Genomic DNA, 17,385 nt, shown 5'->3' on the forward strand with positions numbered 1-17,385 from the left:
GTCCTGTAGAATTTCCTGTATTTTACCCATCTGGAGGTAGTGAACACACACACACACACACACACACTTGGAGCTTTGACCTTACAAAGAGCACACACACACACTAGGAGCACACATACACACCCGGAGCAGTGGTCAGCCCTGGATCTAGCGCCCAGATACATTTGGGGAGTTAGGTGGTCAAGGGCACCTCCTCTGTGGATGTGGGACTTACTACTCAACCCCTCCACCTGGATGCCCACAGGTTTAGGTCAAGTGGAGTGATCTCTGCTCACTGAGAATGCACATGTGCCATATGCTAAAAATGATGCTGTGTACACACACACACACACACACACACACACAATTTTTATTTAATTTCTTTATTTATTTGCATCTCATTTTCAAATGAGATGCAATTTTTAAAGAATTACCAATTACATATTTCATTTATAATTCAAATAAAATGTAAAACACAGAAGGAAGGAAGCAGTGACCTCACCAGGAGCACACATACACACTAGGATTATACACGCACACATGGAGCAGTGGGCAGCACACACACACACACACACATGGAGCAGTGGGCAGCACACACACACACACACATGGAGCAGTGGGCAGCACACACACACACACACACACATGGAGCAGTGGGCAGCACACACACACACACACACACACACACACACACACACACACACACACACACACACACACACACACACACACACACACACACACACAGAGCAGTGGGCAGCACACACACACACACACACACACACAGAGCAGTGGGCAGCACACACACACACATGGAGCAGTGGGCAGCACACACACACACACACACACACACACACACACACACACACACACACACACACACACAGAGAGAGAGAGAGCAGTGGGTAGCACATACAGTACACGTCACACACACACACACACAAGGAGCAGTGGGCAGCACACACACACACATGGAGCAGTGGCCAGCACACACACACACACACACACACACACACACACACACACACACACACACACACACACAAACACACACACACACACACACACACACACACACACACACACACACACACACACACACACACACACACACACACACACAGATGTGTGTAATCAGAAATGTGTGGCTGTCCTCTCCTGCAGGATTAGGAGGTCATGTGATCTGGCACAGGGACACTGAGGAGCCAATATAAACACTAAACCCAGGATAGAGGGGCTCAGTGAATGTGGAGTGGAACGTGTACAGGTGGGTGAGTGTGTTAGAGGAGATGCTGTAGAAGGACAGAGTGCCTGCTGGCCAGTCCAGGTACAATCCTACTCTGTTGGAGCTGGAGGAGGGGGCAGGTATGACAGTCTTCTTATCATTGTGCCAGGCAGAGTAACTGTTACTAGAGCACCTCAGTCTCCAGGACTTGGCATTACCTCCAAAGAAGCTGCTGCCCCCACCCCCTTTCCTCTCCATGCTCTTATAGGCCACTGCTATATAAACATCACCACTCCACTCAGCCTCCCAGTAGTAGCGTCCAGACTGACCCGTGCTGACTAGACTCTGACCCAGACTGTCACATCTCTCTGGGTGGTGTCCAGGCAGACCCTCTCTACACAGCACCTGAGGCCAGGAGTCAAATCTCTCTGGGTGGTCAGGATACTCCTGCTGCTGCCCATGTGTCACCTTTCTGTTCCCCTCAGAGAGAGAGAGACGTGTGCATGCTGTGTTTGGGTCCAGTGTGAGCTCACAGGCATCTGCACACAAGAGGAGAGGAGAGAGGAGAGAATATCCTCATCAGAACATGGGGTAGGAAAGGGCATGTGCACCACACACACACACACACACACACACACACACACACACACACATACACACACACACACACACACACACACACACACACACACACACACACACACACACGCACACACAGGAGTGCGTAAAACAGTGCACAGGGGTGCGTAGTTCTCCTCTCCTGTGGACACACTCTCAACACACACATACACAAATCACGTTTTTTTTAGGAAAAGTAAAACCACTCACATTTTCTCAGTCCTGGTTTAATCCTGCACTCTCCTCCATGGTCATACCTTAAGAAGGATGAGAGAAGAAAATACAGTTTTGACACATCACTGAGTTTAGTATGAGATGTGTTTATTATGAATTGAGGCAGTAATATACTTCAGAGTCTCTATATCAAGCAGGCTATTTCTCAAGAGTAGCTTCTAAGTAAAGCAAGGCAAAAGTAAAGTGACTTAGGGAGGGATTTAGTGTGTTAATGTGTATTTATCCAAAGCACAGACTCAAGTAGAACCCGTCCCGACTGATCGTCAGAGGGCAACACTGCTGTTACTTCTTATATTTCCTACACAAACACGCAAACTCACATTTCTCCAGCCTAAATAAATGTACTGTACACATATAGAGTGTGTTTTGACACCACACACAGAGTACACACACACACACACACACTCTTCTCTCACAGATACTCTCACAGATGAACGCAAGCACGCACACACACACACACACACGCACACACACTCTCTTCTCTCACACTCTCTTCTCTCACTCTCTCACAGATGACACACACACACACACACACACACACTTCCATTTTTTTCTCAACACATAATATAGGATCTCCACGCCATGTTAGAATGCTGTTCCCCAGCTCCATCTCAGCATTTAATGATGTTTCTAAACAAAGTTTGGGAGGAGACCATAGGGTTGATTGACAGCCATCACTCAACCCACTTCCGTTGCTAGGGAATAAAAGCCTCCTTACTGCCGTTTACGTCCCCCCTCCAACCACCCCAGCCAGGACTTCCCTCCCAGGCTGCCCCCTTCCAGTTGTTTGGGGGCAACTGCTCCCTCCCTTTGCCCCTCTACCCATTCCATGCCCGGAGCCACGCTGGACTTCCCCGCACCATCAGCTTGGGCACCCAGCAGTGCCATGGAACAACATTCCATTTCATCTGCCTACTCACATATTTTATGCCTATCATTTCACGCCATCTACCTACTCATCATTTCATGTCTATTCATGCCTTATCTGCCTATCATGTATACAGTGTCGTATGTTGTATCGCGCTGAATATTGGATATTATTCACGCAAATCACTTTCTAACAGTTTTCTTCCAGCTCAGGTCCAATTGATGCTTAAGGTTGCCACAGATAGGGTGAAATGAGCCCTAAGACCCATGCAGCAACAGCTCTGCTGAGACCCATGCAGCAACAGCTCTACTGAGACCCATGCAGCAACAGCTCTACTGAGACCCATGCAGCAACAGCTCTGCTGAGCTCTGAGAAATGCTGCAAAAGCTCCACTGATCCCCGACACCCATCGTTCTCATGGCTCGGGCAACACATGAATGGCCACCGCTGCACCAAACAAGCGCAACACAGTTTCCACTCCCGTGTGCTTGCGTGTGTCACGGAGTAGTTCAACCATGTCCAACTTGATCACGGTGCTCCGTAAATCATAGCTATATTTCACTGAGCCCAGCAGCAAGCACAACACAATCTGGGCCATTGCTCAAACGTCCACCCCGCTTGCACAAATCTGGAGGCACGCTACACCTCCACCTGCCGCGTGGATGTAATAGTCACACACTTAGCCAGCACCGCATGCACAGAATGCAGACGCAGGATAAGCCAGACCCCTGCGCTGCTCTGATAACTCACAACCTGCTCATGATCTGGAATGCAGAGTTTCCACCTTCAGTCATGCAGGAGGCCCACATTTATCATAGCAACAGATTCTGTTCCAGGATCACTTTCAGCCTCACACTCATATTTGCCATTTGGCCGTTGAGATGTAGTGAGGAAAGGTGGCATAGTGAGGTTAATCTGGCGTAGATCTGCATCCACGTGTCCTTATCTACAAGTCATGGATCATAGTAGCCTAAAGGTTCATATCAAACAGAGCATATTGACCAATCAGTAACACTCACTGAAATGCGCCTAATGAGCCTCTCCTCCACTCTTCTAAATCACCTTTCTGTCAATTTATTCCAGTGTCTAGAACATACTTACCATAACATATTTTCTTACAGTCTTTCCACTTCTATTCTAACGGTGGCAATGCATCCCCTTACCTCGCTGCAGCCATGGCGATTCTACATTCTCAGTCTCCTATTATACTGCCACCACTCTGGTCAACAGAGAAGATGCTCACTCTTGCCTACACTTAATCACTACATCTCATATCATTACACAGTCCTCCCCATCCAGCTCACTCTCCACCACAGATGCTTTCCCCACCGGTTTCAGGCTAAGTTGGGCAGATACGCACTATTCAGCCTTCACTTCTAGTCATGGGCACAAACATACCCCTAGTAATGGAAATCGTTTGCCTGGTCATTGGTCCTTGGACACCTCCTAATCTACACCCCTCAAGGATTAGTTGAATGCAAGATCAATGCAAGTTTACCAGGTCTCCAATTCCTGTTCACTTTCCCTCTGGTAGTGGCCTCTGGTTAAAGCGCTCTTGGGGTGTTAGCTGACATCACTCACATGTGATCTCCACTACTGGCATCCCAGGACCATGGCCAGCTACCAAGCTAAACTCGCTATTCTCTGCACTCAGTCTAACCAATCTAATAGGCGAACTAGTGAAATGATGCTTCTAATCAAAGTTCGGGAGGAGACCATAGGGTTGATTTACAGCCATCACTCACCCCATTTCCGTTAGTAGAGGATAAAACCCCCCTTACTGTCCTTTACATCATGCTGGAGTTGTAAAGCCTCCCATCCCCCCTGCTCCATTTCACTATGAACTCTAAACTCTAAATTATATCCATCCATAGGGGGTGTTAGCAGAAATCACTTGCATTATGATTCTGCTTTTGGCATCCCAGGATCATGGCCAGCTACCAAGCCAAACTCACTATTCTCTGCACTCAGTCTAAGCAATCCAATGAGTGAACTAGTGAAACAGCATCAGCCCCTTCAAACTAACAGACAAACTTCTCATGCTGGGCCTCTCCCTCTGCAAGTGCATCATGAACTTCCTCATTGGGAGTTGAACATGTGCAAATATGAATGTGCTTTTCCTTACACAATGTAAGTGGTCTTTATTGCCCCCTGTGTCGGTGACATTATTCATGTATTTAAATGATTTATGTATCTCTTTATTTACCTACTTATTCTTCAAAGCTTGGTTCTCCTTCACCCATCAGTGGGTCACTGTGCAAGCTGTGCCTAATCATCTTCTGTAGCCTGGGCAGACATGGTTGCCCATCTTGTGTTATGAATTCTAAAGCTTTACTAAAGCTTTACAAGTGCAAACTGTTCACAAGCCTTATACTGTATGTATGTATGTGTGTAAGGCTGGGGGATTGCCTTTTACTTGCAGTACTTAAAGGGCCACATACTACATCATGCCCAGTTTAATATGTGGAAGGGAATCATCTGGAAACGTGACTGAATATCCAGTCTCCAACACAGGACACAAATGGATGAACAGCTCCACTAGAAAGTCATCTAAGATGTAATACATCTCACCTCAACGTCTCTAGTTTACAGCTGGGATCATTCAGTCTGTCTGTGAGCTCTCTGACACCTGGGTCTCCTGGGTGGTTGTAGCTCAGATCCAGCTGTTTCAGGTAGGAGGGGTTTGATTTGAGGGCAGAGGACAAGAGAGAACAGCCCTTATGTGTGATGAGACAAAGAGACAGTCTGAAACAAGAGATGCTCTTTCTTAATTATAAATGAAGGAAAAAGCATTGAACGTGTACAAGTAATTTGCATATTCAGTCAGTTTGACTGACAACCCCTAAATGTCACCAAGAGCAGATCATTATCAACATTCAGAGATGTTAATGTTATGCACATGCACACTGGTGTTTCTTACTATGTGGTGGGTAAAATACTGTACTGCATTACATAACATTCCTAATGACTGACCTCAGTGTCTCCAGCTTGCATTGTGGATCTCTCAGTCCTGCACAGAGCAGCTCCACTCCTTCATCCTGCAGGTCATTGTCACTCATGTCCAGTTCTCTCAGATGGGAAGGTGCACTTTGCAGCACGGATGCCATCATTTCACAGCTTGCTTTAGAGAGGTGGCACAGATTGAGCCTGTCTCAAAGGAGAGTGGAAGGTCAGTCTTTGAAAACAGGACATTTTCAGACCATCCTTCAGCACCAGGAGGTCACTGTATCTCATGAGGATGGACACAGACACAGATGTGTGTAGCACTCACATGAAGTACACAGCAGGGACATGGACTGGAGAAACACTACATTACACACTCTGCAGCCATGTAAACAACTTGTTGTTGTTGTCTTGTAGTGTCATGTGGGCAGCAGGGGTGATTCATGTTCCTAGGGGTTAACTTAACTTAAGGCAAATAATTGTTCTCTTCCTGACTAATCAGATAAGTCTAAATGTATCTAATTCACTGGTGCATTCTCTTTTCCAATATTCTGAAATTCCTGCATCAAGGTCAAGGTTCCTTTATTAGGTCTCCCAAGGGAGAAATGTGTTTTGGATAAGGGGTAAGCTGCCACAGCCACAATACACAACACACCACAGGACATAGCACATATGCTATACATAGAGTTAGTGCTGGGCGGTATACCGGTTCACACCGAATACCGGTGTATATTTTCGTTATGATATGAATTTTTAATATACCGCCATACCGGTGTATTTGATTACACTGTGGGCGGAATGCTGCGTCGCGCGTCATTGTTTCAGACGGGACCCTTTTCAGTGTTGCGCTTCTAAACACGCATGGAGAAAGTAAACAGTGGCGCCTGTAGCACAAGACACCTCACGTTCTCCCTTTAATAATGATGCAGAAGGCTTATTTGTTCCTTTGCTAAGGGATTTATTTACGGGTGTTGCACAGAATACCTTAAATTGTTCCCCTAGTTAAAGAAAAGCGTTACTGGTCTTAATAACCTACATTGAAAGGGATTTTCCAGTAGGCAAAAAAAAAAGATTGTTCACCGCTGTAACTAGCTAGCTGGCTAGTAGGCGAACCCACCGAACACAGGAAAGCTTTATGATCTTATAATTCATCTTACCTTAATAACATTCGCTGAAATTATCTAAATAGAAAGTAAAGCATGTTACAGACATGAACTGAACAATACAATACTAGCTGGTTAGTTAGTCATGATCTTGACTGTCATCAGTGCACTGAAACGAACTTTTGTGTTTACATTTTGCTTAGCGAACCGTAACTTGATAGGCTAACAAGACATCCACGTGAATTCTTTAAACGTTAGCCTACCACTAACGTTATGTGTAGAGCACACAATAACAGCACGGCATGATTTTGATGGGCCTATTTGACAGAGTAGGCATATTAGCGGAGCAGTCTCTTCACTTAGTCACACTTGCTTTATATTTCCTTTTTATATTTACTTGAAAACAGTGTACTTGGGCTTGAACTAGTATTGCACTACTTTTTGTGTAGGTTTGTGCAATTTGCATAGTAAAAGGTCTGTATTTTGACTGCAATTGCCCATTAGAATCATGAGTGCCTCTTTGTAAACAGCATCATGGCCATACAACCTGTAATACTACTACTAGTGTGGAATTATTCTACAATATCATGACAGTAAAATAGGCCATCCTAAGTCAATCTACTGCAGTAATTCCTTGGTCAACCCATAGAAAATGTTGCGAACACCTGATTATGCAAGGAAAAAAAATACCGTCATATACCGTGAAACCGTCAGAATTTTGAAAAATACCGTGATATACATTTTTGGCCATACCGCCCAGCACTACATAGAGTAAATAAAAATATAAAATACAAAAAGGGCACACATACACAGCCATCTGTCATGCCATAAATGACACTCCCATCATGTTAAAAGGCCAATAAATAGCCCATAAATAGCACTCTCTCCCACCCAGTCCCATTAAGCACAGTCCCAAAGTAGACACTCACTCTCTCTCTGTACTCTCCAGTCACACACAGCACATCCATACACCACAGCCTCAGCACATCTCCACTCAGTTCAGCCCCCATACACAGCCCCCTACTCAGCACTTAGTATTGGTTTTGGGCCTTCCTACTGTTCTGCCCACGTTGCCCATTCATCATGTTGACTGACAGGGGGACAGAGGAATGTTTGCAGTGATTGTGCTAAACAATTTTAATAGGGAAAACAGGGAGGTGTTTGGTCGCTTCTAACTTCATCTCTGTTTGGATCCTAATGAATGATCTGGGCTGGCTAAGTGCTATCAAAGTAGCGCCACGCACCAGAGCCAGTGAGTGCAAGCATTGAAACGTGAGAGGTAAGTATCAACTCGTCTTAGTTAAGGGAATAACATAGTTTAATATGAAAAAACGGTGAAGTGTTCCTTTAAACATACTACTAGTCTGTCATTAGTCTACACAATATTACTGACCTCAGTGTCTCCAGTTTGCAGTTCGGATTCAGAAGAGCAGAGAACAGCTTTTCTCCTGACTTCTGCAGGTCATTCTGACTCAGGTCCAGCTCTCTTAAGGGGCAGTTTGCAGATTGCAGAGCTGAGGCCACAATCTCACAGGACTTCTCTGTTAGTTTACAGTCAGCAAGTCTGCAAGAGAGGCACAATAGTAAACAAGGATAATGTGTCAAGTTTAACTCTGCAGGAAGAGTGAGAGGAAAACTACCCCACATACAGTATGTGCCAGGCCCAACACAACACTACTAAGGGGGATATGAGAATAATATATGACACCTGAATACCATGTATTGAGGTGCAGATATCAGTGATAGTTTATTCATCTTCAGACTCAAAGCCCGAACTCAGCTAACCACAGACTACTGATCATTGAGATTAACCCCGAGCTGCAGAAATCTGATTTATTTAAATGGGTCAGACTGGAGAACGTTTACACCTCATTTATACCATGCACACACACACACACACACACACTCACTCACACACACACACACACACACACACACACACACACACACACACACACACACACACACACACACACACACACACACACACACACACACACACACACACACACACACACACACACACACACACACACACACATGCCTTCACAAAGTATTTTGCATTCTGCATAGACTGGAGACCTGGCATAAGTAAGGGACTTTATACTGTATATTTAAACAATCTACAGTCTCTGCTAAAGCATGAATGTCAGAATGAATATGGATAAAATGTCAGAATTGTGCAGTGTGTGATTGAAGTGCTTATTGTGATACTCACAGAGCCTTCCTGCAGCATCTCACAGCTGGCACCAGTCTCCTCCGTCCCTCATCTGAGGTTTTGTACTTCTTCAGGTTAAACTCATCCAGCACCTCATCAGACATCAGAAGCACATGAGCCAAGGCTGAGCAGTGAGCCAGTGTGAGCTGTTTCACAGCACCTTTCTCTGCCTTCAGGAAAGCCTGGATTTCATTATGAACAGAAGAGTCATGCATTTCCACCAGGCAGTGGAACAGATTGATGCACCTCTCGGGGGAGATATTTGGTCTGTACATTGCCTTCAGGTTCCTAAGTGTTTTATTCACACTCTTTGGGCTGCTGTGTGTGTGTGTCAGGAGGCCAAGCAAAAGTCTCTGATTTGATACCAGAGAAATGCCATGAAGGAAGCGAACAAACAAATCAAGGTGTCCATTCTTACTTTCCAAAGCTTTGTTTACTGTATTCTTCAACAGCTTATCTAGAGGCAAAGACCTGGATTTTCTGCTCAGGAATGGTTCCAGAACCTCCATGTTCTTAATCAAGAAGGAGGCAAACAAATGAAGTGCAGCAAGAAACTCTTGGATGCTCAGATGGACAAAGCAGTAGACCCTCTTGTGTTGAAAGACACATTCCTCCCTGAAGATCTCAGTGCACATGCCAGAGTAGACTGAAGCTTCACTGACATCAATGCCACACTCTCTCAGGTCTTCCTCATAGAACATGAGATTGCCATTCTCCAGATGTTTGAAAGCCAGCTCTGCCAGTTTCAATATGACACCCTTGTGTGATTCCAGGAGCCTCTGTCTATCAGTCTCATTTTCCTCTTGATACTTCTGATTCTTCCTGGTGGTCTGGATGAGCAGGAAGTGTATGAACATTTCAGTCAGTGTTTTGGGGGCTTCCTTCCCATCATCCTGTTCCAGTATCTGCTGAAGGACAGTGGCTGAGATCCAACAGAAGACTGGCATGTGGCACATGATGTGGAGACTCCTGGTTGCTGTAATGTGTGAGATGATTCTGTTGGCTTGATTCTGGTTGCTGATCCTCTTCCTGAAGTACTCCTCCTTTTGTGGGTCATTGAAGCCTCGTACTTCTGTCACCTGACTGATATATTGAGAGGGGATCTGACCAGCTGCTGCTGGTCGGGAGGTTATCCAGATGAGAGCAGAGGGAAGCAGAGTTCCCTGAATGAGGCTCGTCATCAGGACATCTACTGATGATGTTTTTGATATGATCTTTTTTGTCACACCAGACAACTTTTCATTCTTTTGGAAATTTAGTGGAAGTCGACTCTCATCCAGACCATCAAAGATGAACACAATGTGGCAGTCTTTGTATTCACCATTCTGTAGCTCTTTAAGCTCTGGATGGAAGTCAAGCAGGAGCCTGTGAAGACTGTACTGATCATGTTTGACCAAGTTCAGCTCACGAAATGGAAGCACAAACATGAAATCTACATCCTGGTTAGCTCTCTCCTCTGCCCAGTCAAGGATGAACTTCTGCACTGAGACGGTTTTTCCAATGCCAGCAATCCCCTTAGTCATCACAGTTCTGATTTGTTTCTCTTGTCCAGGTAAGGACTTGAAGACATCATTACAGTTAATTGCTGTGTCTTCTGTAGTTTGTGGCCTGGATGCTGACTCTACCTGCCAAACCTCATGCTCATTATTCACCCCTTCACTCTCTCCCTCTGTGATGTAGAGCTCTGTGTAGATCTTGTTCAGGAGTGTTTGAGTCCCTGACCTTATGATGCCTTCACATATGTTCTCAAACCTCCTCTTCATGCTGGCTTTATGGGTCATCAGTACTCTGGTCAGGACCTTGTCATCTGTTTGGCATCAAACAAACAAGCAAACAAACAAACCATAATTCATAACTAATTAGTCAGTGTTTCTAAAACACATTTCCAGCATAAAAATTTGAGATGATGAATCATTTTGAGTTCTTTTAAATAAATGGTCTTTATATTCAGCATGAATCCTGCTCTTCCTAATAGATCTCCCAGACTCACCTGTTAGTTTGGCCCTTTTGACTGGAGCATGCTCAGTTGGCAGATGGGTGCTGCCTCCCATGACTGTGTGCTCATCTCGTCCGTGTGTTTGTGGTCTGGTTACACAAGGAGATAACACACACACACAGCGCTGTGAGAAAGTGTTTGCCCCCTTTGAGATTCGTTCTATTTTTTGTTCTTTTCACACTTTAATGTTTCAGATCATCCAACTAACTTTAATAAAGACAACGCAAGTAAACATAAAATGCAGCTTTTAAATGATAATCCATTTATTGAAGGTAATGACTTATTCACAATGGGTTGCTGCGGAAGGTGTTCCTCCAGCTCACAGTTTCAGCTTAGGTTTTATCCTTTGCTGTTATCAGTTACTGGCCTATAGGGGCCATTGCATACATTGTTGCTACCTGGGCTGATTCCCAGAGTTTCAGCGTTTCAGAGTTAGTGACATTCTGTTGGAGCACAATGTTAAAGAACTATTCTAAGACATATCATTCCTACAATATAATGACACCCATGTCTTCTGAAACGTTCCACTTTTGACTCATCAGTACACAGAATGCTATCCGAAAAGTCTTGGGGGTCATCAAGATATTTTTTGGCAAATAGAATAGAATAGAATAGAAGCTTTATCCTAGCAGCAGGTTCCAACCTTAATGGCAAGTAGGTTTGGAGGGGGGGGGGGCAGGTTGTGGGATAAGGGGGGTGAGGTATGGCAAGTTCCAGAGGCTATTGTCTGTTCAGTGTCCGTATGGCCCAAGGGAAGAAACTGTTTGTAAGTCTGGTGGTACGTGCCCTCATGGACCTGTAACGTCTCCCAGAGGGGAGCAGGTGAAACAGGTGGTGGACAGGGTGGGAATTGGGAAACATCCTTGAGAATGCATCCTGTCCTGGTAATGCAGCGGTGGTTGGCAAGATCCTCCAAAGGAGGCAGGGGGCAGCCTATGATCTTCTGGGCTGTGCCTATAACCCTCTGCATTTCCCTCCGTTCTGCCGCTGTAGTTCCTGCATACCAGGCTGTGATGCAATATGTGAGGATGCTTTCAATGACTGACCGGTAGAAGGACACCAGCAGCTTCTGTTCAAGATGTTTTTTCCTGAGAATTCTCAGGAAGTGAAGTCGCTGCTGGGCCTTCTTTGTTATTGCTGTGGTGTTCGTGGACCATGACAGTTGCTCGGAGATGTGTACCCCTAGGAATTTGAATGAGGAGACCCTTTCCACACAATCCCCATTCAGGTTGAATGGAGCAGGTGCTGGGCTATTGCGTCTGAAGTCTATGATGATCTCTTTGGTTTTGTTTGTATTCAGCAGAAGGTTGTTGGAGGCACACCACGTTGACAGCTTCAGAACCTCATCCCTGTACTGTGTCTCGTCACCGCCAGAGATCAGTCCGATCACAGTGGTGTCATCTGCAAATTGTATGATGAGGTTGGAAGAGTGGTAGGGGGTGCTGTCTGATGTGTACAGTGTGTAGAGGAGTGGGCTCAGCACACAGCCCTGGGGAGAACCAGTGCTGAGTGTGATGGGGGGGAGAGGTTGGGGCCAAGCCTAACACATTGTGGTCTGTTGGAAAGGAAGTCTATGTTGGATGAATAACTTGTACCTGTCCAATAAATTCTTATGCTCTGATCCGCATAGCCTTTCTATGTACTTATAGACCAGGGCCCGTATTCACAAAGCATTTGATCTTACCACTAAGAGTACTCCTAAATCGTGCTAGAAGATTTTAGTTAGGAGTTTTCCCTTAAAAGTTATTCACAAAGCCTTTCAGACCTACTTTTAGTAAGGAGAAACGCCCACTCCTAAACTAAAAGTGAGTCATCGTTGCTATGGTTGACGTCATTACTCATGCACAAGCTTGATGAAAGTGACCACCTTGATTGGCTGGTGATTATAACGCGGGAATGATGGCAAAAACCTCCCCTACGATGACGAGTTGAGTGACAGGTGTCAGGTCTTAGCTGGTGAGAATGCGTGCGCTATGTCGGACTGTGAAGGATGGAAGAGGATGAATAAATGGGTATAGCCTAAATTAACAAAGAGTAGGCTAAAGCAAATAGCCTAGGAGCATAATGAAACACTGACTGGAGCAGTGGCCTATATTTGCAACATGGTTTAAATGAATCTGTATGAAAGCACGTAGCCTACATTCGCGAAGAGGATAAACAATTTAATTTAATTTAGCCCTACAAGGACACGTTACATTTAGTTTACATGCAGTGGTGGTTTTTTGATTGTCGGTGGCGTTATTGCATCTCTTTTTGTTGCAATGCACAATGATTCCCTCGCATGACAGCTCCTGTAACCGCACGGTCATTTCACTACATCGCGACGTGAAATGCCACTAAAAGCGGTTTGTGAATAGGTCTTACTGAGTTAGGAGTCCTCTCGACTTCTTTTAAGCTGTCCTAGACTTAGGAGCTACTTATAGGCTTAAAATGCTTTGTGAATTACTTTTAGTGAGAAAAATTAGGAGTCCTAAAGTTAGGAGTGAAATGCCCATTATTTTTAGGAGTTTCTCCTAAATTCGCCAGTTAGGAGCTACTTTTAGCCCTAAAATTCTTTGTGAATACGGGCCCAGAGTGGTAGTTATAGGTAACGGTGTTGGCACAATGAATGACTATGATTTAACTATCGCCGCCGTAGAAGTTAAATCAACTGAAGTTAATCCAAGCACAGGTGGAGGGGGGGAGGTGTAGACCCAGGAGTTTTTTTATTAGAATGTCCAGTATTATTGTGTTGAAGGCTGAGCTGAAATCTATGAAGAGCAGTCTGGCATAATTGCCTGGGTGCTCGAGATGGCTCAGTGTCGAGTGGAGGGTGATGGCTATCGCGTCCTTTGTGGAGCGGTTTGTCCTGTAAGCAAACTGGTGGGGGTCAAATGATGGTGGGAGGCAGGCCTTGATGTGCTGGGCAACCAGCCTCTCCATACATTTCATCACCACTGAGGTGAGTGCGACAGGCCTAAAGTCATTCAGGTTCTTGGCAGCTGGAGTCTTTGGGACTGGAATGATGGTTGCTGATTTCCAGCAGGATGGTACTGTGGCTCGGGTCAGGGAGATGTTAAAATTTTCAGTGATGACACCTGCTAGTTGGTCTGCACAGGCCCTGAGTACTTTTCCCGGCACACCGTCTGGTCCAGCTGCCTTCCTTGGGTTGACTTGTTTCAGAGCCCTCCTCACCTGGTGTTCATGCAGGGTTAGCGCAGTGTTGGTGAAGGCAGGGGGGGGGGGGGGGGGTGTAGTTTGTCCACTCACCTCGAACCGGGCAAAGAAACTATTTAGTTCCTCGGCCATTGCGGTGTCGGATGAGGTAGGCGTGATCTTGTGGCCCTTGTAGTTGGAGATTTGCTGTAATCCCTGCCACACTTGACGTGGATTTCTGTCCACAAGCTGTCCTTCAATTTTTGTTTTGTATGCTGCCTTTGCAGCTTTTATGCCCCTCTTGAGCTTGGCTCTGGCTGTGCTGTACTGTGACCTGAAGGCAGTGTTGCGGTCCCTGATCAAGAGCCGCACTTTACTTTTCATCCAGGGCTTCTGATTTGGGAAGAACCTAGTCCTTTTAGTGGTGGTAAGAGTGCCTGCACAGAATGTAATGTAAGATAGAACTGTCTCTGAATACACATCCAAATCCGGGCTTTCAAATAGACTCCATTCTGTGGTAGCGAAGCAGTCTTGGAGCATGGGTAGGGCGTCCTCTGGCCAGATGTTGATTTTTCTGGTAACAGGTTTGGCTACTATGTGTACCCCATCTGGGTGTGCCTGCTGCTGTTTGCTGATGCACCCAAGGAGATAGTTAAGGGCTATGCTGACATTAGCGTCGTGGCTAATGTAAACAGCCGTGATGATTACTACAGTCATTTCTCTGGGCAAATGAAATGGGCGACAAGTGACAGTCAGTACTTCGATATGGGGGGAACAATATCTGTGTTACCTGGCTTTGTGAACACCAGTCATTGTTAATGTAGATAATGAGTCCGCCTCCTTTACTTTTTCCAGAGTCGCTGCTTCTGTCGTGTCTGTGTGTGGTTCGGCCAGCTAGCTGGACGCCGTTATCAGGGATAGCGGGACTGAGCCATGTTTCAGTCAGGATCATCACACAACAATCCCGTACAAAGTTGTTAGTTGCCATCCGCAGCTCTAGGTCCTCCATTTTGTGTACTATGGATCATACATTAGCAAGGAAGAGGCTGGGGAGCGGGGGCTTATGTGGATTCTTCTTTAGCCTTGCCAGTAGACCCGCCCAACATCCACGTTTCTGTTTCCTTTCCCTCCGCCACCGCCTTCGCCTGTCTGAGCCGACAACAATCCAAGGAGACCACGGTAACCTGGATTTTTCCAGTGGTATGTTGTTGCGCTGGAAACACTCTGTGATTGCGACACTGCTTTGTAGTCCAATTCGGATCAGGTTCGAGCGATTATACACCCGCTGTGCTGAGCTGAAATCGCCATACTTAATCAATAAACAAAAAGCACCGAACGGGAGAGCGTACAGCCGCTGCATCACGCGCGCCGCCATTACCACGCAAATGTGAGATGAGCATTTGTGTTCTTTTTGGTCAGCAGTGTTTTTCCTCTTTCAACTATCCCATGGATGCCATTGTTGCCCTTGTTGTGGAATCATGAACACTCATCTTAACTAAGGCCTGCAGTTCTAAAGATGTGAGTCTGTTTTATGTGACCTCCTGGGTGAGTTGTTGACGCAATCTTGGAGGATCTTTCCAGACTGATAGATGTCAGTGACTTTTATTATCATCTGTTCCTGAATTTCTTTAGATTGCAGCATCATGTGCTGCTTTTTGAGACCTTTTAGGCAACTTCACATTGCAAGACAGGTTCTAATTGATGTTTAGATTCAACAGGGTTGGTAGTAATCATACCGGGGTGTCCAGTGATGTTGAACAAAAATGGTCAATAAATGTGGTTAATTCGTTAATTTAGTAACTAAAGGGGCAATTACTATTTCACAGAGGGTCAGGTAGGTTTCGATAGCTTTTTCCTTCTATAAATGAAATTATTTTAAAACATTTTTAAAAAATCATATAAAAACATTTCAAAACCCAAAAATAGAGGAAATCAGGAAGGGGCTAAATACTTTTCACAGCACTTTTACCAGATTGAGACGACACATTTTCACAATACTAACAATAGTTAGCATGTCTATATACCCTCTCCTTCAAACACACACACACAAATTCTATGACACACACACAAACTCTCTCTCTCTCTCACTCACACACACACACACACACACACACACACACACACCTGTCTACTTTTGTATACTTAAAAATGTGAATTCTCACTCTCTCTACTTCTCATATACACAAAATCATGCACAAACATGCTAACAAATGAACACACAAACACACACACACACACACACACAGACAGACACACTTGCTGAATTCTCACTTTGGGTCAGACTGTGGTGGAATTGTGAGGGTCTCCCTCTTGCACACACACACACACACACACACACACACACACACACACACACACACACACACACACACACACCTACACACACACACACACACACACACACACACACACACACACACACACACACACACACACACACACACACACACTAGTAAAAAACTGAAATCTCACTTTGGATAATGCTGTGGTGGTCCACTGCTGAAATTGTTTGGATGTCCCATGGACCGGTCACTCTTCATGGACACACAGCTGGGCACTGGAGACACTGGTCTGTGTGTCTGTGGTCTGGATACACAAGACGACAGAATACAGCATAGATTGATCCAACACAGTTGAAAGGTTAGCATGTCGGCAAACAAAAACAGTAAGTTTTACCTGGCTCGAGTTGCTTCCACCAACAGCTAAAGCAGGCAGGTAGCTACAGTGCTAAACTGAGGGCATGTTCATGAGCCCCGAAAATCCCCTTTAAAGCAACACTAAAGCACTTTTCCTCTGTTGCAGGCACACTATTTGTTTATCCAGCAACTAATGATGTCCACAGACAAGGTAGACTGTGTTGCATGATTTTATGAAAGTATGATGTATTGCGACATCGAAGCAAGTCAAATTTGTAGTTTTTTATGTCTCATTTCTAGGGGTGTCACGATTCTCCAAATCCTCGATTCAATTTAATTTTCGATTTTAAAGCAACAATTAGATTCAATTTTCGATCTTTTTTATTAATGCATTCCTTATGTTATTATCAGTATTATTATTTTTTTTATC

The 17,385-nt window shown here is 45.1% G+C and overlaps 1 protein-coding gene across 3 annotated transcripts in view; it reads right to left on the reverse strand.

The window, feature by feature from the left end:
• Positions 1–357: 357 nt before the first annotated feature.
• LOC134087505 (NLR family CARD domain-containing protein 3-like) overlaps positions 358–17,385 on the reverse strand; it is a 28,974-nt gene continuing 11,946 nt past the window's right edge. For all 3 annotated transcript variants that reach the window (XM_062541052.1, XM_062541060.1, XM_062541043.1), the window contains 8 exons: positions 16,792–16,905; positions 11,179–11,273; positions 9,189–10,995; positions 8,364–8,534; positions 5,898–6,071; positions 5,496–5,669; positions 2,033–2,079; positions 358–1,743 (listed from right to left, as the gene is read on the reverse strand). In XM_062541052.1, the coding sequence (XP_062397036.1) occupies positions 1,154–1,743; positions 2,033–2,079; positions 5,496–5,669; positions 5,898–6,071; positions 8,364–8,534; positions 9,189–10,995; positions 11,179–11,273; positions 16,792–16,905 (3,172 nt within the window). In that variant the 3' untranslated portion in view covers positions 358–1,153. The remainder of the gene's footprint in view (positions 1,744–2,032; positions 2,080–5,495; positions 5,670–5,897; positions 6,072–8,363; positions 8,535–9,188; positions 10,996–11,178; positions 11,274–16,791; positions 16,906–17,385) is intronic.

This window comes from Sardina pilchardus, chromosome 1 (genome assembly GCF_963854185.1).
Source record: "Sardina pilchardus chromosome 1, fSarPil1.1, whole genome shotgun sequence".
Taxonomy (NCBI): domain Eukaryota; kingdom Metazoa; phylum Chordata; class Actinopteri; order Clupeiformes; family Clupeidae; genus Sardina; species Sardina pilchardus.